This window comes from Chanodichthys erythropterus, chromosome 9 (assembly GCF_024489055.1).
Source record: "Chanodichthys erythropterus isolate Z2021 chromosome 9, ASM2448905v1, whole genome shotgun sequence".
In the NCBI taxonomy this organism is placed as follows: Eukaryota; Metazoa; Chordata; class Actinopteri; order Cypriniformes; family Xenocyprididae; genus Chanodichthys; species Chanodichthys erythropterus.
The window spans coordinates 25,743,851-25,769,542 of record NC_090229.1 but is presented as its reverse complement, the minus strand read 5'-3'; the positions used below and the strand labels follow the sequence as shown (position 1 = coordinate 25,769,542).

General features: G+C 35.4%; 1 protein-coding gene across 1 annotated transcript; it reads right to left on the bottom strand.

The window, feature by feature from the left end:
• Window positions 1-120: 120 nt before the first annotated feature.
• Window positions 121-19,799, bottom strand: msi1b (musashi RNA binding protein 1b). The gene is made up of 14 exons (XM_067395175.1): window positions 19,700-19,799; window positions 19,407-19,447; window positions 18,377-18,458; window positions 18,162-18,246; window positions 10,991-11,032; window positions 10,785-10,877; window positions 6,956-7,004; window positions 4,777-4,859; window positions 4,566-4,683; window positions 4,281-4,361; window positions 3,086-3,142; window positions 2,720-2,782; window positions 2,396-2,550; window positions 121-1,422 (listed from the first exon to the last, which is right to left on the bottom strand). The coding sequence occupies exons 1-14, from the start codon at window positions 19,756-19,758 to the stop codon at window positions 1,381-1,383; spliced, it is 1,050 nt and encodes a 349-aa protein (XP_067251276.1). The 5' UTR covers window positions 19,759-19,799; the 3' UTR covers window positions 121-1,380.
• Window positions 19,800-25,692: the final 5,893 nt, after the last annotated feature.

Below are 25,692 nucleotides of genomic sequence, written 5' to 3'. Positions count from 1 at the left end.
AAAGTGAGTCATGCGTGCCATTTTTCAATCCTGTAGGAGTTCTGAAATTCGAAATAATTTAACTGCCATTTCCAAATTTACTTTTTAATTTTTTTATTTCAATTTTCAGAGAGGGTCAAGCTTCAAACAAGAAACATTAAAACTTTCAAATATTAACAGCCATCCTGTTTACTTCATAAAAAGTGTTATATTAGTGTTCTTTTTTTACCAGTTCCAGAATCTTCAATTAATTGAAGTATATTCATATTCCAATTATTACAAGACTTTAAACCTCTAAAAGAGATTAATGGAATTGTGTTACGAATATAAACTTGGTAAAAGCAATGTAACAGCATGGAAATAGGGGTTACAATTCACATTTTAAATCATCTTACTGAAGATAATACATTAGATCATGACAGCATCAGACATGCATTCGATCTCCAGCACACACACACACACACGCTCACTCACTCACTCAATAGTAGCATCATTCACATTGCCTTCTGTTTCTGTCAACAAAAAACACTCAACAAAACAAAACAAAACAAAAAAAAAGTTCAAGTTCATCAAATCATGAAAAAAACAAAACATTTTTGGACACAAAGAATTCATGCGTTTGCGTTCTTGAGTGTAAAAAACTCTCTTAGTCACGCTGACAGATCTCACCAGATCAAAAAGACAGTATATACAATATTTTACACAAAGAAGGTCGAATCTAAGTCTGAGAAATATGTTCTCCTTATAATTACTGCTATTTTCATGATCAGTGTAATAAATCCAGTTGCAAAACTAACAAAATATACATTTTGATGTCCCATCACACTATATTCTTCAGTAGAAAATGTACCAAATGCATCTGAAAGTGATTTAGTCTTTTAAATACACTACAAAGATCCACATAGATTTGACACAGATTATTGCTCTTATAAGACTGTTCAACTGAAGACTTTTCTACAATTACAAGCCTACATGTACATAATGTCATCACAAAAAAGACAACTTTAAACAAGAACTGAGAGAGGAAAAAATAAAACTAAGACAAAAATACACGCAAGTTGTTAGCATTTTAAACTGAGAAATAGACTAATTATTTACAGGTTTAGCTCTATATAAGAGGAACAGGAGGTTAGTTAGACTGATATGACAGTAATTCATAAAACAGGAAATATGTCACATCACATTATTAGTGTCGCAGCCGTCATTCCATCAGATTAGGGCTGATTCATCTCATCCAAAACCATTCAAAGACAGAGAGCTTGATAAAATAACTATAAAACCCTGCTGCACGTAGAGTGCATCCATTATATTCGATTGAGATCATCACATACTTTAAAAATCCTTCCTTAAGATGTAGGGAAGACGTCAGAGTGATTAATACTATTGTACCTTTCACTCATTTCAATGGTAGCCGTTAGTAAATGCCGTAGCAATCAGAGGGCCCTGTGAAGGTGAAAATAGGCATTAATTGTAATGCAGCAAAACAGACAATGAATTAATTGTGGGCATCAGGTATTCTCGATCAATGATGTGACACTTATTTTTTTAATTAAAAAATACACACACAAAATGCATTTCATACATACAACTACTTGAACACATCTTCTATGATTATCATGTTTTTAATTCATTTTTAGTGAATTATTATAATAATAAAAAAAAGTAATAGATAACAATAATAATTATTTCTTAGAAAAATATGACTGCTTACTGCTTATTAATATTTGAAAATACTCGCAGACACTCCTGACTGTGTCAGGGTCAATAATTTGACCTTTTTCCATTTAGTTCAGGTTGTTAAATGTCATGTGGTTTGGCTCTCCAAAAACATAATATTTGATAATATCATATATTTGACAACTTTTAACCTTGAAAAAAATATTTTAAAATATATTTTATTTTATTTACTTTTTTAGATAATTTTTGTTACTTGATGGATGTTTTAAGAGTCATTCATTTTTTTTATTTTTTTTTTTAACCATATTAAATCATATGAAACCAATATGAATGCAAAAAAAGAACATTTCTACATTTTCCTTTTAACTTTGTCATTGGTGTTATTTTAATATTAATATTTTCTAATATTTTATATTTTCAGTTTACATTTTAATTGTAGTTTACGTTTTAGTAATTGTATGTGCTTTTGTCATTTTTATTATTTTTTAGATTTCTGTTTTAGTAATTTTAATACTTCAACTTATTTTATTTCAGTTAGTTACCAAAGCAACATTTCTAATTTTCATTGACAATTTTTTATTTATTTAAATTTTTCATTTAATATTTGCATTTTATTTTATTTTAGCTTTATTTCAATGACTTTTTTGAAAAAAAAAAAAAAAAAAATATTTTTCGACTTTTTCGGTTTTAGTTAACATTAACAGCACTGCATTTGATTGATCCACTCATTCTGACTCACCCCAAGGCTGTGGCTGAATCCAGTGCTTGGAGCGGGACTTGCAGCGCTGATATAGCTACTGACAGTTGAGTCCTGACTGGCCGTTCCATACAGGTCTGCCATCGGCCCAGGGCTGCTGGTACCTAAAAACCCAGCTGAGCGAGAAGGATTTGAGCCTACAAAAGAATGACATTCCACAATATCTCAATCACTTTTCATGAACAGGAAATCTTATACAGTAGATATATAGGTCAGACGGATAGTGAAAATGCACATTGGGGTGTGAGCGCTCATTTCCTGAGAATAGGTCATGTGTAGGATGTAGAAAAAATGAAATTCTCGCACCTCTGACCACAGCTGCTGCTGCTGCGGCTGCCGCCATGGGGTTGTACGCCGTTAGAGGAATGGCTACAACAACATCCGCATACACATGCAGAACAAGCAAACAAACAGGAAAGAGAACTCAATCACAATCAACAAACGGTACGGCTTGTCTAAAACCAATGGGAAAAGAGCTTGCATCATACAGAGAACAAAATGATGGTCTGATAATGTGTGGTAGCGCCTGAGTAAGCTGTTAAGCAGGATTTCCTGGGTGGTGGAGTCATAGCGTAAACTTGCAGCACTCAAATCACACTTTGTTGTGTGTTGGAATACGGTCAGCGGGCACCATGAACAGTAGCTGCTTGTAAAGCTCATAGAGGGACTAACCTGTGAGCTCAGGGGGGTGGGGTGATGTCAGAAGGGGGGTCCTCTCTAAGTGGAATTCTAGAATAGAGATAAACACAGAAAGCGTTTAAACATACACACAAGTGCTGTTCAGACTACACACATGGACAAGCGCTACAGGGCAAGTATACAGGCCTCAAATGCACATAGATAGAAAGACAGTCTTAGACCGCCTCCCTGAGATTTACAAGCAGCCATGTGTCTCTATGAGTTTATTTAAATGACAGTTATTTGAAATGCAGTTGCAAAACTGTGATATATGACAATATACACAACCGTTTGGAGTCCGTACAATTTTTTATTAATACTTTTATTCAGCAAAGATGCATCAGATTGATCAAAAGTGACAGTAAATACATTTATAATGTTTTAAATATTTTATAAATATGGTTGAAATATTTCTATTGTTCTTTTGAACTTTCTATTCATCAAAGAAGCTTAAAAAATATATTGTTTTCACAAAAATATTAAGGGGCACATCCTTTTTCAACATTGATAATAATAAATGTTTCTTGAGCATCAAATCAGCATATTAGAATGATTTCTGAAGGATCATGTGACACTGAAGACTGGAGTGATGATGCTTTGCATCACAGGAATAAATTACATTTTAAAATACACTCAAATTGAAAACGATTATTTTAAATTGCAAAAATATTTCACAATATTACTATTTTTACTGTATTTTTGATCAAATAAATGCAGCCTTGGTGAGCATAAGAGACTTCTTTTAAAAACATCAAATAATCTGACCAACCACACTACCCTTTTGAATGGTAGTGTACTAATAATCTAATATATATATTTTTTTACACATAAAATGGGAAATTTACATTCAATTAGTAGATTCTTTTGTGCATATGCAAATTGGGTGACATCAAATGCTTTACAGAGACAGCCAGATAATGTTCACCAGCATATTTAGCAACTAGTTAGTTATGTTGCTTAATGTTGGCGATTTGGATTTGACAACCTACCATTATATAACACTTACTGAATTGTTTATATGCAATTATAAACTGATAATCAATAATTTCCTGGTTCAAACACCCAATATTTGATTATAGTGTCTAAAGATTCATTCCAGGAAAGAGTTAATACCCATGAACCAATGTGTGAAAAGCTGTACGGAGACACTGATACAGTATTACAGTATGAGCCAGACACTGAGTCTTACCAGGGAACTGATATGTGTATCCTGGTGTGAGACTAGTATAGCTGCGACCGGCATATGTTGCTGCCTGGAACCCTGGATACCCTGGGAAAAAAATATCACTCATCAAATCATATTAAATTAACATTACTCAATGTAGTAGAATGAAAGTATAGAATTTGTATGAATTCTGTGGCCTGTACAGATTGCACTTTTCACTCTTAACAGCAGAGGGCAGAAGAGTCCACACTATGTTTTTCATTACTTGTCATGCCCCAATCATCCATGCAATCAGTGCTACACTCTTACCCAGCATTCCTATGCCAAGCATGAAAGCGTCCATCCCATAGGGCATGACACGAGCACGACCTCTTGAAGAGCCTGTGGGTGACATCACTTCCTTGGGTTGGGCTTTCTTACACTCCACCTGTGATTGGAAAATGAAGACATCAGTCAGTCAAACACAAGTTGTAGGCAGTGCTTCTGAAACAAAACAGAGTGTCAGAAAAAGAACTCTCACCATTTTGTTGTTGATCTCGTGGAAGTGAATTTCACAGACTTTCTCCACTACATCTTCATTCTCAAAGGTTACAAATCCAAACCCTGAGGAAAGAAAGAGTCCAGACACTCAGACCGCAGTTTACATTTGGATTTCCAATTCAGCCATCATTATAAACAATGTCTACAGTTCATATACTTCAGGTGAGAAGTTCAGATGGAATCTACTTCCTTTCTCATAGACCTTGTTCAATAAATATGATTGTGACTTCACTAAAAAGTACCATGATACTACCGTGTTTTTTGGACATGTACCAAGGGAGTACCATAGTATACATCAAAGTACCATTCAATACCATCACTGTACTTTTTAATTAGGGATAAAGTGGGGTCCAAAAATGATTTGCTTTTTAAAAAAAATTATATAAAAGGTGTCATTACAATTGAATTATCAGCATAAAAATTTGAGGGACTACATAATTTCTGTAGTACACTATGGTTCAAAAGTTTGGGGTAACATTATAAATGACTTTACTGTCACTTTCAATTTAATGCAGCCTTACTGATTAAAAGTATTAATTTCTTTAAAATCTTACAGACCCTTAACTGACTTTTGAAGTGTACATCAATTACAGAATTTATAATTATTTGGTATGTGACTAAAAAAGTTCAGTATCACGTAATCAGTGTCACTTTGTGTACTGCAGAATCTTAAAGAGTTAGTTCACCCAAAAATGAAAATTCTGTCATTTATTACTCACCCTCATGCCGTTCCACACCAGTAAGACCTTCGTTCATCTTCAGAACACAAATTAAGATATTTTAGTTGAAATCCGATGGCTCCGTGAGGCCTCCATAGGGAGCAATGACATTTCCTCTCTCAAGATCCATAAAGGTACTAAAAACATATTTAAATCGGTTCATGTGAGTACAGTGGTTCAATATTAATATTATAAAGCGACGAGAATACTTTTGGTGCACCAAAAAAATGAAATAACAACTTATTTAGTGATGGCCGATTTCAAAACACTGCTTCAGGAAGATTCTGAGAATTTTGAATCAGGGTGTCAAATCTGCCTTTCATAGTGCCAAAGTCACGTGATTTCAGCCATTGGCAGTTTGACACGCGATCTGAATCATGATTTGATACGCTGATTCATTTGTGCTCCGAAGCTTCATGAAGCATTGTTTTGATATCGGCCATCACTAAATAAATCGTTATTTTGTATTTTTGGCGCACCAAAAATATTTTCATCGCTTTATAATATTAATATTGAACCACTGTACTCACATGAACTGATTTAAATATGTTTTTAGTACCTTTATGGATCTTGAGAGAGGAAATGTCATTGCTCCCTATGAAGGCCTCACTGAGCCTGAACTAAAACATCTTAATTTGTGTTCCGAAGATTAACGAAGGTTTTACGGGTGTGGAACGGCATGAGGGTAAGTAATAAATGACAGAATTTTCATTTTTGGGTGAACGAACCCTTTAAATATTTTACCTCACAACATTTCCTTGTAAAATGTCATTTATATTCACATTTAAATGATCCTAGGTTGTGTGTTCCAGATGTTTGGACTTGACCAAGTATTTGTAAAAAGGAATTTCATGTGCTCTTTCCATATGCCTGTAACTTCTCCATTTTGAATGTTTGTGAATGAGAGTGTCCTTAAGGTTCACCCTTAATACTGTAATTATACAGATTTCCTGTTACCTGTATTCTATTTTAAACCTTTGTGGTCATACACAAGTCCACTTTGTCTCCGTAAACAGTGCGATTTTCTCAACAAAAAGATGTGCAGCTAGATTTTTTTCAGGAAAAACTTGCTTCTTTCTTCTTAAGTGCTGCTCTCATCCCATGTCTGTCTGTCTCTCCATGTGTCTCATCTCCTCCACCTCTCCGCTGGGTTGAAAGGCTGCGGTAAAGCCATGCAAGCTGTCATAATCGATGTGCTGTAGAATCGGCAGGGGGAGGGAAGGGCGCTTAACAAGGTTTTAGCCTAAACCCCGATTAACGAACACACTAATTACTCAATCTCTCTCCTCACCTACCGCTTATCCTACAGAGTACAGGATGGAGGGCCATGGAGAGGAGACGGAGACAGATTGGACTAGGTTTTGGAAAGGAAGGAGCAAACAGAAGAACGGCTGGCATTGACAGGCTTAGTTATTTAATGAAAGATAAAGGGAAATTTACCTCTGTGCCTGTTGGTGGTTTTGTCAAACATAAGCATGGCGTCATCCACCTGTAGGACAGGAAGAGAAAGAGAGAAATTTATACATTCATTTATTATTTGTTAATATGTAGCATCAGTCAGTTTTCGATTCTATGATGAATTTCCTGTTGTAACAGGAAGCTTTGGGGATTTTTTTGTATATGTGCTTTAGTTACGTCATTGCCATGAAACATAATATGCTACAAGATAGTCAGTTTCAGTTGATATTAGGGAGATTTGATTGGACAAAAATAATATGCATATATCTAACTGCAGTATCATAGGGTTTCTGTTAGAAGAGGTGTGAAAGTGTATTTTTCATGCGTTTTAGTGTCTGTATGTGTGTGGGCAAATGTGCGTCACTGACAGACATCTCTCCAAACAGCTTAAACCCAAAATGTCAGAGGTGAAGGTCAAACTTAGAGGGCATAGTGTGAGAAAGATAGAGAGAGGAAGAAAAAACTGTTTCATATTCAATCCAAATATGAAACACAAGTCGACAGCCTGACCAATCAACACTTAATGTGCACAAACGCTCACAGACTCTTGGTGAAAACAAACTAAAAGACCAATAACACTCTCTGCGCTCTCTCCATTTCCTTTTACTCATCTTTTACTGTTTGTGCCTGGAAGAAGAAATCCACTTGCCTAGTAGTGTAGTATGGCTTTCATTTAACTGAAAACTGGAACCAAATCAATCAGTTCAAGGTGTCATGTTCTTAGGTAATAAAGTAGTAGTAGTAAATTTCTTCAGCAATGAGCCGCCTCTCGAATTTTCAGTCAAATAAATTTTACATATTGCTTCTCTAGCATAATTTTTGGCCACGGTGAAGTGCGTTCACACTGCTGACATGTTTGCCTATTGTAGCTTATTCGTGTTTTGTGCACAAAGTAGATACTGACACAGTCAAAATGTGACCTGTTTTTTTTAAATAATTTTTTTAACTGCCTATTTTGGGGCATCATTAACTATGCACCGATTCAGGCTGCTGGCCCTTTAATTGCTCGTGCTCTCAACAAACAAAGTTTACACAGCTAATATAACCCTCAAAATGGATCTTTACAAAGTGTTCGTCATGCAGCATGTCTAATCGCGTAAGTACAGTATTTATTTGGATGTTTACATTTGATTCTGAATGAGTTTGATAGTGCTCCGTGGTTAAAGCTAACATTACACACTGTTGGAGAGATTTATAAAGAATGAAGTTGTGTTTATGAATTATACAGACTGCAAGTGTTTAAAAATGAAAATAGCGACGGCTCTTGTCTCTGTGAATACAGTAATAAACGATGGTAATTTTAACCACATTTAACAGTACATTAACAACATGTTAACGAAACATTTCGAAAGACAATTTACAAATATCACTAAAAATATCATGATATCATGGATCATGTCAGTTATTATTGCTCCATCAGCCATTTTTCGCTAATGTCCTTGCTTGCTTACCTAGTCTGATGATTCAGCTGTGCACAGATCCAGACGTTAATACTGGCTGCCCTTGTCTAATGCCTCGATCATGGGCTGGCATATGCAAATATTGGGGGCGTACATATTAATGATCCCGACTGTTACGTAACAGTCGGTATTATGTTGAGATTCGCCTGTTCTTCGGAGGTCTTTTAAACAAATGTGATTTATATAATAAGGAGGAAACAATGGAGTTTGAGACTCACTTTATGTCATTTCCATGTACTCTTGTTATTCAACTATGCCGAGGTAAATTCAATTTTCAATTCGATGGCACCTTTAAATAAACTGCTTGGTCCGAAGGAAAAGCATCTCAACCAGTCTTGTACGTTCGTTATCATTCTGTATCGTCGCCTGATTTCTGTTGATATGCGCACTTAATTGCTATTCATACTGGTTAAATGTTACAGGACACTAATATAAGAAACTAGGCATGATGACGTGTGTAATGGTGTAGTAGTGGTGTCCCATTTCTTAGGGGAATATTTTCACCCCTACACCAAGGGGTAGGTGAAAGGGTATAAAATAGAATTGGGATTGGGCCATAGACACATCGCTATGATCAGATGCTTTCTTAACTGCAGTTTTCTCACTGCTGTCATTTCTAATGTTTATTTTGTTATTGAGAGGAAAGCGTGCAGCACATATTTACATATTCATCTAAACGTCACACTCAGCAACGTGAATGGCGTCGCAACGTTCGCTAATATTATACCAGCAAAGGTATTCGCTGCAATTTTTGTTTTACACCCTGAGCAAAGAACAAAAAAGAATTTTGCTGTGAGTATATCAGAGCCTTAAAGGTTAGAAATCTGAGAGCCGTTCTCACTTTTCACCCTTTTGTATTTAATATCTTGAAAACCTTTCTATTTTCTAGTATCTTTTGTAATTGAGTTCCAAATTGAGTCCCTTCTTGTTCTGTGTGCTTCTTCTCATGGTGTCTGTTTTTCTCTCTCCATCGCTCCCTCTCTCCATCCCTTGTTCAAACCAGGCCAGAACACAAAGTGACCAGTGAGGCAAACTAATCTGCAACTTCCCCGGGTGGCTGCGACTATCATCTCTCTCTTTTTTTCTCTCTCTGTCTGCATTCCACACTCAAGTATGGCTCAAGAATGATGAATTATTTTCTGTCAAAGTTTTGCACCCAAATCACTGACAATGTGTAATTGAAGTGTGATGCAAAGAAACATTAGAAGATCTATTACAGAAGCACATCAGTTTTGGGGGTGTATTGTTATGCTACTTCAGTTATGAACATTTGTCCTCCCCCTAAACACACAGTCTCTCCCTCATTTTCTCTCCTACACACACACACACACCAAACACAAAACCTTTTGCCCGCTAAATTACTTGGGGACAATGGATGGGCAGGGTCACCGTGGTAACCGGGTAGGAGGGGGGGCTGAGGGCAGGAGCAGCTGTTCCATCAAATTAATTCAGATTCAAGTAATCTCCCCCACCTTCCCCTGCAAACAAAACTCACCCCTTCAAACTCTCAAACTCTACCCCAACTCTTTCTCTCAGTCTCTCTGCGCCTTTCTTGTTCCCTCTTTCATGCTTCCCAACCAAACTGGCTCAAATTTCACTCGGTACACCTCTGAAAAACCTCTAATTGATTAGTTTCTGTTATTTTATTTAGCCTTTTTAAAATTTTATTTAAAATTAATCATTCCGACTGTTAATTCTAATTGAACGAGTCATGTTTGATATTTTAAATTGGCTAGAAACAAACACATGTGACTGTACATTCTACACTACTGGTAAAATGCTTGGGGTCAGTAAGATTTTTTTTTTTTTTTTTAAAGAAATTAATACTTTTATAATACTATTTGAGCTGCTTACATCAAAGAATCCTGAAAAAAATGTCATGTGACACTGAAGACTGGAGTAATGATGCTGAAAATTCTGCTTTGCCATCACAGGAATAAATTACATTTTAACATAAATTGAAAAAAGAAAATTTTTAAAAAATATTTCACAATATTACTGTTTTTACTGTATTTCTGATCAAATAAATGCAGCCTAGATGAGTATAAGAGACTTCTTTCAAAATATTTAAAAAATCTTATTGACCCCAAATGCACATTAATGAATGTGCATTACTTGGCAACTATAAACTGCTTAACATTAGACCAATGAACTTTATCTCTTATCGAAAGAATAGTTTATTCTGATTATTATCATAAGTATTTTATCATATTTCTCTTGCCAAGCCTAAGTACCATCACTTAACCATAGTAAAATCACTGTAACATGCTGCCTCTCAAGGCTTATCTCTTATAATTTATCACCATGATATCCCATAAAGCCTTCAATTGTTTCACACAAAGACGACTTACCTTTCCGAACTGGTCAAAGTACTGCTTTACATCTTCAATAGTAGTGTTCACCGACAGGCCTCCAACAAAGATTTTCTTTGTCCGAGTCACCAACTGAAAGAGAGAGAGAGGGTGAAGAGATGAAGATCTTCAAAAATAACAAAAATCTGGATATTATATAGCACAAGAGTCGGCGCCTTGACCATGTTGACCAGTCAGGCACATACCTTAGGCTGGGCTCGTCGCGGGAAGGCAACTTTCGGGTCAATCTAGAGGAGAGTTTGAGAGGAGAAGGTCTAGTTTAGAAATTCTGGAGAAAGAGGAACACTGACACCAACACACCCGGGACTGTAAATGAGAACATCAGTGAGAAGCTCACATCCTCTGAGCTCTGGTTTCAGTTGGTGTCTCTTGGCCCTTGCAGGGACATCTGCCTGTATGTTTTAAAGGCTCTGCCTGCACCCTGCATTAACTTTACTCTCTGAGAATGATGGTATATTCATACATGCAGAGTTAAGGGAAGGACGAGAGTGATGAGAAATGTGAAAAAATAAATGTAGATTCATCTAAAGAGAGAACAACAGTGACAGTGAGAAACTATTAAGAAGAGAGTAAAGCTCTCTTCACACTGACAGTGATTTTATTGCTGGATGTTGGCAGGTCGCTGTGCTGTTGGTTGCTTGTAGGCGTTTCTAATATTATTGTTGGGCTGCACAATTGGCCGTAAGTTTTGGACATCCAATCATAGATGAGATGTACTGCCGGTAAAATAAGTGTCACTCTATTTTTACAATGAATCATTCTGGAAGGAAATTGCTTGTATATAAATTGACTCCTTGGAATTATAAGGTTCTGACATTTTTTATTTTTTTTTTGTCAAAATTTAGTTATTCACATATTCTTATTCTGTGATAACTTATTTACATTATGTGATTTTTTTTTATGTTGTGTACATTTTGGGACTTTTTATAGTGGAAAATGGAATGGATTGGAATGCAAAAACTTTGAAACTTAATATCTCAAAACTGCTCGGAATGCAGATAAAACCTTATAATTCCAAGGGAACGAAATGGAAGCAGTGCATAAAACATTATAATAACTTCCATATTCATAAAAGTCATCATTTTGAAAATTATATCCCTATATACACTCAAAAGTTTGGCATTAGTAAGATTTACAATGTTTTTAAAATAAGTCTCTTATGCTCACAAAATACAATAAAAACAGTGATATTATGAAATATCATTACAATTTAAAATAGCTGTTTTCTATTTCAATATTTTTAAAGTGTAATTTATTCCTGTGATGGTAAAGCATCATCACTCCAGTGTTCAGTGTCACATGATCCTTCAGAAATCACTCTAATATGCTGATTTGCTGCTCAAGAAACATTATCAATATTAATTAACAATATTATCAATGTTTGTCAAAACATTTTGGGTTGATTAATATTTTTGTGGAAACCTTGATGCATTTTTTTCAGGCTTCTTTGATAAATAGGAAGTTCAAAAGAACAGCATTTATTTGAAATACACGTCTTTCTAACCTTATAAATGTCTTTATTGCCTCTTTTCATCAATTTAATGTTTCTTTGCTCAATATAAGTGTCTTTCAAAATAAAAGATAACATGCTCCACTGTCTTCCCTCCAAATGTCAGTCACCGCAATGTGACTTTTCTCAACGCTAGCGGTCACCGCCGCTCATGGCAAACTGGGGGTCGCTTTGTCGCTGTCAGTGTGAAGTAACAAGATTGTAGTAACGACACAAATGACAGAGAAACAGGGTGAAAAGTGTACAGGTTTCTATGAGAGGCGAGTGGAAATGGAGGATTATGACTAGACAGAAGAGGCTGTCATGGCCACCTGTGACTGAGTGCACCGGAAAAGAGAAGGGTCAGCTTTCCTGTAAACATCACTGGACGACATGAAAAACACTCAGGGAAACACCAAAACCATGTTTCTTTGGAAGAAGAGTGGTCAGAAAACAAAAGAAGGCACAGAAACTCAAGCAGAAAAGCATCCTTGACCCACACACTCTTCTGACAGCCAAACAAAAGTATTTTGTTTGTTTGTGTTTGTTTGTTTTTGCATGTCTTTCTTTCTACTTCTTTTCTTCTTTCTACAGATTTGAATATTGTTTAATGGTGTCTAAATCTGGAAAATGAGCTGTAAATTAGTGTCCAGCTCCTATATATTTGTAATTAAATACATTAAAACACTGTTGAAGTAGCTATAAAAGCTAATAAATCTGTGTAAATGTAGCAACAACATTTGATGATGTTTTATTTATGAACCATGTGTAGAAAATCGATCAGCACCCGTTGAAACAATAGACAAACTAGATTACAGATACTCAAGATACTCTATATTAGTCTATAGTCTAGTCCATCTATTTACCAAATGCTAGTCTACATCATGCTGTACTGAGGTTAAACTCTAGAAGACAGTGAAGGCAGTACAGCGCTAGCAGCAATAATGATTAGTCTGTCCGAGAGAGGGTTTGAATAGAGCTACGCTAAAGAGCTAGCACCTCTGAGGTAAACTACAGCAGTTTACCAGAGTTGCTTGTTTATTTTCACACACCAGACTATGAGTAACAGAGATTCTTTGTGAATCTAGAGAGTAAAATGAAGAGGCTAAGCTAATCTGAACAGAGATCTGATGCAGACGCTACGGTTTATGTCTATAGTTTCTAGACTACTCTGATAGTCACCTCCGGTCCACAACATTGCTGAGGCCACACCACTCCTGTGCACAATCAAAAACAAACAAACAGACACACACACAAACAAACAAAATCAACATACAGCCACCGACGCACATGAGAGGAAAGCTGAGGATAAAATGTATGGTCACATAAAACAGATTATTGTCAGTTGATTTTGACTATGTGGAGAATGAAGAGACATTGTAAGTAATGGAATCAGTAGAGGCTTGTATGTTTAACCAACATAGACATTCAGTAAAATCAGATTATTAGTGGTCGATCTGTATAAGATCTGACACTTTTTCAGTCTTTGTTAATATAGTTTGCATTTCATCCAGGAAATTGGTCAATGAAATGAAATGAAAAAGTTGTTTTTTGTCTATTAATTATTAATTAATTGCAATTAATTTAATGAATACACATCTTCTGTCCTGAGTATGTTTTTACAGTACATTTAATCACAACAGACATTCACAAAAAAATCAGATTAGAGTTTTTTGACTCTTCTACTTTTTCAGTCTTTAATATTTGCTTATCTTTGCATTTGATCAAGTAAATGGTTAAAGGAAATTACATGAAATTTTAATTCTAATTCAAAAATGCGTTAAAATGCAATTCAAACTTACAATGAATGAATGAATTACATTTCTATTGTAAACATGTTTTCTGAATTAAAATTTATTTTGATATTTTTTGGGGACCATTAAATCAAAATTGTTAAATATATCAAGGTGGTACACCTGTCCTGATATTATAATAAAGAAAAAACAAAAAACAAAAACATAATTTAACGAATACAATTCTTGAAATAGTCTTTTATTATTATTATTATTATTATTATTTAATTTATATTTTATCAAATTTGCTTAACTTCTTATAAAAACGTATATAAACAAATATATATGACCAAAATTCATTTAAAAAAATGAAAACAGGTAATGATATTAAGAAGTTCCTTGACTGTCAAAAAGTCTCTTAAAATATAAGATAATTTTATGAAAAAGCAAGGTTCGTTCAAGATGTAAAATGTTATGTGCTGCAACCCTCCAAAGCCTTAAATGGTATTTTTAAACCAATAATTCATTTGTAATAAATAAATAAATACAAATAATTTTTTACTTTTTTTGAAAATATTAAAATATTAAGATTTTAACTGGATGGTTACACCACAGGACATTTTTATTTTTAACTATAAACTTTTGTTAAACAGTATAAATGTTGTTTAAAACCACCTGAAACCAACATGAATACAAAAATCAAATTTATAAGAACTTGACATGGTAAGTTCACACAACAACGATGTTCTAAAAATGTAAAAGTTTTTTCTTTGTGTTTTTCGCGAACAGGCGACAACATTCTCAAAATGATCCCATTCACATGGATCCAAAAAAACAACTAAAAACGCTGTATTTTGCTGCCAGACCAGTAGTTGGCGATGTCACTTTGTAAAGAAACACTACGCACCTATAGAATGATATGCATGCGTCACTGTTTTCACAAATTCACGTTTTTGTAGTTAACACTGAGACGATAACGGTATTGTTTTCAAAAAATGCGCTTTGAAACCCGTTTTCAAAAGTTTGCGCTTTTAGTGCCCCAAAACGCCTATTGTCATGTAAATGAACGGCCAAAATACATGAAAAGGTTTCAATTTTTAGCTGAAACAGTGCCATGTAAATGCCCCTGTAAACATACTCTTATTTCCCTTTGACTAAGAGGTCGATATTACAGTGAGAACGTCTTTCCAAGTTTGACTACCAGAACTGGTACTGAAGCGTACACTACAGCACTTTGTATGGAGATTGTGATTTGTGTGTTTACTTTGAGCGTTTTAAGACGCTGTCAATACTTCTGTGTGGCTCAGGGAATAACATTCCCCTATTGATTCATAACTTTTCCATTTTAAGGATATATAAACACATATAGCTATAGCTTTCTTTCTTTAACATAAAAAAAATATTCTAAACATGCATACATGATTTCTGAAATACAATAAAAATAATATATTCTAACAGTATTTGACCACCATGTGTCCTTAAACTGACAAAATTGCCATCCCTGTCAAAACTATTTCAAGTCAATAGACTTAACTAACCAGGTCAATCCTTTAAGGTCAGTCGCTGGAACCCTGTTAGCAGTGTGTATCAATCACATGCAGACAAACACGCAAGCACACAACTTAACAGAATGATTGCATCGTCTACAAGAAAGTTCAACAGTGCGTCCCAAGACCGCTGACCAAAAAATGTGATTTTTATGAGTTGCGCCGTACACATTTCTCTCTTTCTTTCCTGGCCTCCCCTCCTCCACCAGCCCATCGCTGAGCTCGTTAAGCTAATCTCCAGTTTAAAGTCGGCCCAGGCGAGCAGCCATAAGGCACCTTCACAGGGGCACAGTCATAGAGGTAAAGCAGGACAAAGGCCTCCATGTTCCCCTGGCTCTGCCTGCCTCTCTCTCAGGGGGGAGGCACTTAGGAAACAGCACAAGCGACCACGCTGTGGAAGACTGGAGCTGAGAGACACTTTCTAAATGTTCTCTTTAGTTATTATGTTGGTTTTATTTAAGAGTCCGATGTGCTATTCCAGTCTTTGTCAGCTTCAGAAAATGTTCTGAATAGTATGGAAGCTTATTTCCGGCACAGAACAAAAAATAAAACTTTTATGCTTTTATATATAAAAGTGTACTTTTTTCAGTAACACTTTATTTTACAGTGTCATTGTTACATATGTTACATGTAGTTACTATTGTAATAACTATAAATTATGCATAAATACATGCAACACCCTAAACCAAACCAAACCAGACCCTAATCCTAAACCTATAGTAAGTTCATGTAGTTACTTAATATTACTCAGTACTTAAATGTATAATTACAGTGTAAGAAAGACACCTTAAAATAAAGTGTAACCCTTTTTTCTCCTGCAATTATGAGTTTATATCTCACCATTGTGAAGTTTTTCATTGTGAGATTTAAACTCAGAATTCGGAGGAAAAAAGTCAGAAAAGTGAGATGTAAACTCAGAATTCGGAGGAAAAAAGTCAGAAAAGTGAGATGTAAACTCAGAATTCTGAAAAAAGTCAGAAGTGTGTGATATAAACTCAGAATTTTGAGGAAAAATATCAGAATTACAAGATATAAACTCAGAATTCTGAAAAAAATTCAGAATTGTGAAATGTTAACTCAGAATTCTGAAAAAAAATCAGAAATGTGAGATGTAAACTCAGAATTCTGAGAAAAAGAAGTCAGAAGGTGTTATATAAACTCAGAATTCTGAAAAAAAAATCAGAAATGTGAGATGTAAACTCAGAATTCTGAAAAAAGTCAGAATTGCAAGATGTAAACTCAGAATTCTGAGAAAAAGAAGTCAGAATTATGAGATATAAACTCAGAATTCTGAAAAAAATTCAGAATTGTGAGATGTAAACTCAGAATTCTGAAAAAAAGTCAGAGGTGTGTGATATAAACTCAGAATTTTGAGGAAAAAAGTCAGAATTGCGAGATGTAAACTCAGAATTCTGAGAAAAAAAGTCAGGATTATGAGATGTAAACTAAGAATTTTGAGGGAAAAAGTCAGAATGGCAGAGATATAAACTGTGAGAAAAAAAAGTCCTGAATTGTGAGATAAAAAGTTGCAATTACCTATTTTATATTTTTATTCTGTGGTGTAAATAAGTTTCCACAAAAAAAAATCTACGATGACTTAGTTTTGGGGTAATTCCAAACAAATCACCTGAAGTGTTCTGTATTTTTAAAGTACAGAAACACACAGTTTCATTGTGGTTTGCCGTGTACTACCTGTTGCCATAGTGCAAGGCTGTTTTCACTCAAATGAGGAACTAGTTCAAACTTTCAGAAGAGGGAGAGAAAGAGATGAGAAAGTTTTTTTCCTTCTCCTTCAAGCCTCACCCTCCCTCCCCACTGACCCCCTGGGGGGGTGACTCCACTGTCGCCATGGCAACCAACGGGCACCATTGTCCCAGGACCCGCCTGCTCTGCACAGTGACAAAGACTCTCACAAATAGATGCACCACAACCTCTCATCAAAGTTTCCTATTTTTTAACACTCTTACTCTTAATAGTAATTATTTAGCAAATGCAAACACAAAATCGTGTTCATTTTATGAATTGCAATTGTTGTCATTCATAAACTAGGCCTTACATTAAAATAAATATACTTTCTAACAGAAATAAACCTGTAAGGAAAACAGCATTGACACATCACAAGACTCAAGGACTTGCCACAAGGGAAAAATCGGAATTCCGCATGAGTCTAATGTGTTTGGTGAGCACTCTTGAGACAAGGCACCACAAAGGCTTCCCAGCATACCCTGTTCGGGTCCCCTAGTTACCATAGCGATTGACACAGAATAGGAATGCTTCCCTGACAACCTCATTGAGGAAAGGCTGAGATGGGAACTTTTTCTCGCTCTCTCTCCAAATCTTCCCGAACTGTTTGACCAAAACCCAAAGTGAAAAGGCATGAAACCTCACATGCATACACAGCATCTGCGACTCTGAACGATTACGAATCGCCATTTCATGGCGTTACAGTCAGTCAGAGATACTGCACAAATACTCATTAAACAAAACGTGTACCTAAAGTATTTAGTTAATTGGCTAATTGACAAAATAATCCAAAGAATGGCACTGATGCACAGGAAATGGTTAGTTAAATGAGGTTAAAACTCACAGTTTTGGAGTCCAGCTCATGTCTGGTCTGGGCCAGAACTTTGTCCACGCCAGCTTGGTCAACAAATGTGACAAATCCGAATCCCCTAGGCGAAAGAGAGATCAAAATTACAACACCGTCCTCCACCCATTCAGTGTAAAACGGACAATACAGTCAATAATAAAAGCCTTTGTATGTTTGCTGTCGCTTCCCAGTCAGGTTGGTCGTTCCCTTACCTCGAGCGCTTTGTAACTGGATCTCTCATCACCATACTCTCTTTCACTTCACCAAACTTGCAGAAGTAGTCCTTCAAACCCTCTGAGAAAGCAGGAGAAGAAGACTTATTCGATCACATTATGGATGAGAAGCTTAAACACTTTGGAAAAAACCAAGATTATTCGTGGATGACATCAACAGTGAACGGATGACATCATCAATAGAGATGATCTAAGAAGCCTGATGTGAAGTACAAGGTGAGGTCATCATCATGTACTGAAATATACAAAACTTTTACATTACATTACATTATCCATTCTTTATTTTTGATGTCTACGTCTAGATAGTTGCTTTAAAAACATAAAATATGATTTTCACACCCATACTATAAGCTAACATTTGATATAATTAGTTGTTAGGCCAAAAAAATGCTCCTTAGTTACCAACTTTGCTGTTAAGTTGGTGTCTGCCAAGTTTGATGAAAATGTTCATCTATTAAATGATCATAATAGCTGGCAGAATCAGATGACAGGGAGGCTATTAAGAGTTCTGTGGCCTGAACAATACCTCAGCGTAATTCAAAACAACAATGTGTCCTACATACTGAGGACAGCCTACAGCATGACAGCAGTTGGTGAAACTTTCTCCATTCACTCAGCTAAACCTGTTGTATAGCCTTTACACAAAGGATCAAGCCAAATTACAGTGCAAACCAATGGATGTTTTTCACCATCCTGGACTGCTTGCTTATGCATAAGATGAATGACATAACTGGAGCTGTGCAAATGATATGCATTATAAAAATGTTTTATCTTTGATTTACTTCAATTGTCAGTATTTTCTTACATTTCTACTCGATTTTAAGCAGAAAAAGTGGTTGAAAAGTTGCAAGTTGTAACTGGTTTTACTGTACACTTTTTAGTTGGTCGCTAAATCTTTTCTAGATTTTATTCAGACCACAATTAGACAGCTATTCAGCGTTTTATTTTAATCAGATCTGTCTCTTTGGCTGACATCTGCAGATAGCCTGCTTAGTAAAGTGTTACTCACCTTGCGTAGTCTGCCAGCTCAAACCACCGATGAACATTTTGCTGTGAAAACAACACAAACATGTGATCAACAAGTGCGGCGCGTTTGCGTATAAATCTGAAAAGACAGAAGAGCCGCATGGAGATCTTCAAGAGATTCAAATAACAGCAGTGATTCTCATCCGAGTGGATGTGAGGTGCGCTGGACACCGCCAAAACACGTTTCCCTCTTTGTTGAGTTACTTTTTAATTGATTTCGTCCTAACGCTCTTATATGTAGATATGCAAGTAAGAGGAAGATTTGTTTTTTTTTACCAGGGGTCGTGCGGAGAGTCCGAGGAGGACAGGTTACTTTGGCTGCCTTCCGACTCCATTGCGCGGCTGTGTATCCCGTCCGAGTATGGTGCGAGAAAGGAGGCAGAAAGTGTGGAGAGGGGGATTGGCATGGGGTGAGTTAGAGCTCAAAGCCCAAAGACTCCACCTCTCTCTTGGTCCAGTCCCGACGTGAAACACGGGGGCTCTCGGGAACTGACCGGGAGTCAGTGGATTACCTTCCTCCGTGACACGATGATGACATCAGAACTGAAACGATTTAGTATCACGTTAACTGTTTCTGTTTTACCAAGTAATAGTGAATTAGTTCATTTAACAACATTATAAACATTTATGTATGTTTGTTATTTAGGCTATTTCAAATTACATTTATGTGTTTTTGCTTAGCAAAGCATCAAATGTCAGAGAAAATTTACAATAATACAAATATGGTAAATGGCTTACCATTAATGTTAATAATAAAGAGAATGAACAATAAGACGTTAATGACTTATATAAAAGACTATACAGACAATAAAAAACGAATAACAATGAAATCATGCACAAAAGCACTCCCCTACCTTCTTTTGATCAATTTCTGACAGTTAGGAGTGACATTTTATAGTTTTTTCTCTCTTATATCTCTACTTTATAGCAATGAGGGTGGAAATGAATCTCAACATCACCGGTGACTCTTCTTTTGGAAGCCATGTTTGTCTGAGTTTGTATTCAGACCAGACTTTCTGTTTAATTAACTTTCCAGGTTACTCTGATTTTCACTTTCATTTTCCCAATGTTATGAGTAGGGGTTTTTGTGTGATTTGGTTTTGTTCAGCAGTCTTGCTATGACTGATTCCTCTCACTCTGCCATTTTCTTTTTTTCCCCCCTGACACTTGTTGATAAAACAGCTCTGGTGGAAACCCAGTCCACTCTGACCTCTCTAGAGGCAATCCATATCAGGACAGCATATCAGCATCACTATAACAACAATTTGAGAAATAGAGATGCTGCTAAGCTGGAGTTTTCAACCTTTACAGACCTAGTGACCCCCTAAAAAGTTACTGATTTGAAATACATTATTTCTACTTCCTGTTATTTGAAACCAGAACGTGGTTTAAAAATACATTTGATTATAGTTCAGACAGATTTCAGTTCTCCATGCAAGACACAGTAGTATAATCTTTTCAAATTATCCGTTGTGAAAAAGACATAAACGCTGACTGTGTGCAGTGTGAGCAGGTGGTACTGGAGGCCATCTTAAGATCAATACCGATTTATCTTCCCGTATGGCCTAATTTGACACATATGAGAGGTGGAAAAAGGCCACTGCACATTGCCAAGTGGCTCTCTACAACTAGCCAGATCTTCTGGAGATTTATATGTCATAATAGGATTGTGAGTAAGCGGTGCTTGGCTGTGTGAATTTATGTGCCTGATTTGTCTGTCCCACTCATAGCACTCATTCTATCTAATTCACACACTTAAGGGCTCGCAATGGACAAATGTAATTAGAGCGGAACGTAAACATATGGTAGCAACAGTGAGTTTAAGACATTAATCCTCGCTGGTTACGTACGGTTGGATCAGTTCTGTGCACAGCGAGTGTCATTGTTATCTCCATTTGTGTTTTATCATAAAGATAAAGATTCTTCATCATTTCTCGCCTTCATGTCAGTCCAAAACCATTAAACTTTCATTCCACCTTGGAATAACAAAAGAGACGTTTAGCAGAGTGTTTGTGCTGCTCTTTTACAGGGCTGTCAAGCACCAAAAAGGACTAAAGCATCATAAAAAAAACATAAAATGGCCTATTATCAACTTTAAAACTACATTGCAGGTCATCCCAAAGTCAAACAATAGCTTTGTATGAGGAACAGACTAAATTAAAGTTGTTATTCACTGAACATTTTCCTTGATAATGATGGTCCCCATTCACTTTCATTGTGGAGAAGAGAAGCTTGGACATTATGCTATAAATCTTTAATGATATTTATCCATGTGATGAATTTTTGAAGAGTAAGTTCTCATTTGTTTAAGGAATGTTCATACATTTTCATCAAAAAGATACTGAATTTCAAGAACATCATTTCTACAACTGAATTATTAAGCGCTTTGGTTATGAAGAATGTAATACCTGCTTTTGAATATCACATCATTTACTTTTATGTTTTTATGCAAAACTTATTTATGTTTTTTTTTTCTGCAATTATATTTTGATTATGTAAACATGCGTCAAAATTTGTGACATTTAAAAATGTAATTTCAATCTTTGCAACTGAAAAAAAGGAATGCCTTAAAACTCTCTCTCTCTCTCTCTCTCTCTCTCTCTCTCTCTCTCTCTCTCTCTCTCTCTCTCTCTCACTTTTAACCTTTATTAAAATTTTAACCTTTATTAAACCTCTTCAAATGACAAACAGGCATTATCATACATTTAGGCAATATATATATATATATATATATATATATATATATATATTGCCTAAATGTATGATAATGCCTGTTTGTTATTTGAAGAGGTTTAATAAAGGTTAAAATTTAAACTATTTATGTAAATGTAAAGATATACAGACATAACTTTATGGAAATTATTGTGTTCAATTTATGGAAATGCTTTGTTTAGAATTCTGTAATTCTCACACCCACAAAATCTGCATAATATACAAATAATACAACGTTCACATTTGTATGGGATATGATTTTCAGCTATTGCGTTGCTGTTTTCTTCATTGAGTCTCAGAGTGTTGCTGAGGTTTTAGTCAGCATGTTCACTGATTATAGCTGAGTCTTAAGTATTTAATTAGTGCCAGCCATGGCTAATCTCTCTCTTCAGCACACACACATAAACACACACGCGCACACACACCTCAACATGTGACCCCCTCACCGATCACTACAGGATTACCCAACCTCTCTAGCATGCTTAAACACATGGAGGCCTAGTGTACAGAGGACGACTTGTATGAGTGGAGCACTGCTTTAAATATTTCTCTGAACAGTATTGTGCTCTGTGTGTCAAACATGTAAAAGATTGAACTGCACACCACGTAGCCTATTTATAATCCAGCTGTTTATTTTTATGCATAACCTATGCAAATAGGGTCTTATATATATATATATATATATATATATATATATATATATATATATATATATATATATATATATGATATATGATATATTTATATATTTAGTCAGTAAGAATGTTTGTTGATTTTGTTTTAAATCAGGGTTCTACACCAGAATGTCTGTGGTTCCCATGGGGTTCTAATTCTTAAAGCAGGATTCTAAACTAAATTTGAAGGGGAAATAAAAAATAAAATAAAGTAGGCTACGCAGTTCAATTTTTTTTTTTTTTTTTTTTTTTTACACGTCATTGGGGGTCCCTGCTCCGTCTCTATAATTTCTTCCACTAGAGGGCAGCCTTTACCCTAAGTAAACCTGCAACGAGATGCTGTTGTTGAAATTCAGAGTTCGCATTTATGCAATTGTGAATTGCATGTATTTTCTTCAAAAGCCACACTTATACGATTATTTATGACATGTTTCTAAAAAGGTTTGTTCTGTCAGTTGAATACAGCGAGAGAGAGAGAGAGTAGAGAGTAACTTGATTCACAGAGTTGTTCACAGTTAGAGAAGGTGAATGGATTATTAAAAGTGCTCCCTCTAGAGGACAAACAGAAAATATTTTTCACCTCTGATACAAAAACACTTATTTTAAAGGGTTAGTTGACCCAAAAATGAAAATAGTGCCATTAATTATTCACCCTCTTGTCGTTCCACACCTGTAAGACCTTTGTTCATCTTCGGAACACAAATTAAGATATTTTTGATGAAATCCGATGGCTCAGTGAGGCCTGCATAGACAGCAATGGTAGCTACTTCCTCTCTCAAGATCCATAAAGGTATTAAAAACATATTTAACCCTCTACCGCATAGTGTTGCCATATGGCAACATACTCTTTATGTTCATTTCCTTGCCACCGTCTCTTTAAGAGAACATTCTAGTTTTTTTTATTGGTAAGAGAAGACCTTAATTTAGCCAATGATGTGCTTTGGTTAAGTAACATGACATGCATTTTTTTTCTGTGACGCGATATCTGACAGACTGCCATCTCTTGTCGGTAGTTGCTGAAAGCAAACTAAAATGTCAGTAACAAACAAGGACCTGCCCATGTCACATTCACAAAAAAAATGTTAACATCATCTCAGGTAAGGTATGATGACATATTCACCACTCAAAAAAGTTTTTATGAAATTAGTTTTTGGTAAATCGAGAAAATGTCTGTGTTGCCATATGGCAACACTGCGCAGTAATGGAATAGCATTATTATAATATGTTAGATAGCTAGCAAAGATCAGCTGCAGTCTGTTAAGCTATAACAATAAAAACATTAATGCTAGTGATATAATGTTGATAGTCGGTTGGTAGTCGTATGTTAAGGACTGCCATGGCATTTGTATTATGGATTAAATCAACATCAGAGATCTGTCATCACAGCCATGTATACTGGCCCAGACCAACCACTGTCCTATCATGGTGTCTCAAAAAGGCAGGAGTAAGTGGATTTAAGTGTATTGTTAGGGTAAAGAGCACCAAATGTGATGTCTACATGTGTCTCACCTTTGGAAAAAAAAATGCTTTTTGAAGTTTCATACAGAAAAAAGGTGAAATTTAAAGAATATAAAGCATTATTCAGCAAAAGAGAATGGAAAAACACAAGATGTTGGAAAATAAGTATAAGGTATTGTTGATAATTACTGCTAAAACTTATAATAGCACTAACTGATTCAATACAAACAACATTTCTGAGGAAAAATATGAACTATATACACTTACACTTATTCTAAGTTTTTCCACTATTGTACGTTGTTGCCATATGGCAAAATATCATAAAGTACCTTAAAATAATATTTTTTTCCAAAATTTTTTTACAGCACTTTAAGTTAAGCCATTCTAAGAAAAGAAAAAGAGTCAATTTTTTTTTTTTATAGATTTATCATAATGCGTGCGGTAGAGGGTTAAATCAATTCATGTGAGTTCAGTGGTTCTATGTTAATATTATAAAGCGACAAAACGACTTTTTAACAATATAGTGATGGCCGATTTCAAAACACTGCTTTAGAGTATTATGAATCTTTTGAGTTGAATCAATGATTCGGATCACATATCAAACTGCCAAACTGCTGAAATTACGTGACTTTGGCGCTCCGACAGTGTTGCCAAGTCCGCAATTTTTCCACGGAATTGGGCTACTTTTACACTGTTGCCGCAGGTTGGTTTTCATGTCTGCAGTTTGAAGCGACCCCAAATAACATGATATTTAGCCCCCGGAATGCGACTTTTACCTGAGAAGCTCCGCAAAAAACGCAATTGGGCGGGTTTTGTTGTGAAAACCTGGCAATCCTGCGCTCCGATCCACTGATTTGATTCGTAAAGCTCCGAAGCTTCATGAAGCAATGTTTTGAAATCGGCCATCACTAGATTTTGTTAAAAAGTCTTATTTATTTTTTTTTGGCGCACAAAAAATATTTTAGTCTCTTTATAATATTAGGTAGAACCACTGTACTCACATGAACTGATTTAAATATGTTTTTAGTACCTTTATGGATCTTGAGAGAGGAAGTACCATTGCTGTTTAGATGCAGGCCACGCTGAGCCATTGGATTTCATCAAAAATATCTTAATTTGTGTTCCGAAGATGAACGAAGGTCTTACGGGTGTAGAACAACATGAGGGTGAGTAATAAATGACATTTTTGGGTGAACTAACCCTTTAACATTGATAAATAGATAACTGGTGCAGTGCCTAACATAAGCATGCATGGGACACCAAACCTATAATAAACAAGACCTGTGTTAATAATAATAATAATAATGATAAACGTTTCTTTTAAGCATTTTCCATTAATTTCTTATATTCGACGTAATATGTTTTTTCTTTATTTTCAGTCGTTTTTCTTAAAAGTAATAATATTACTCTTATTTTGATATTTTA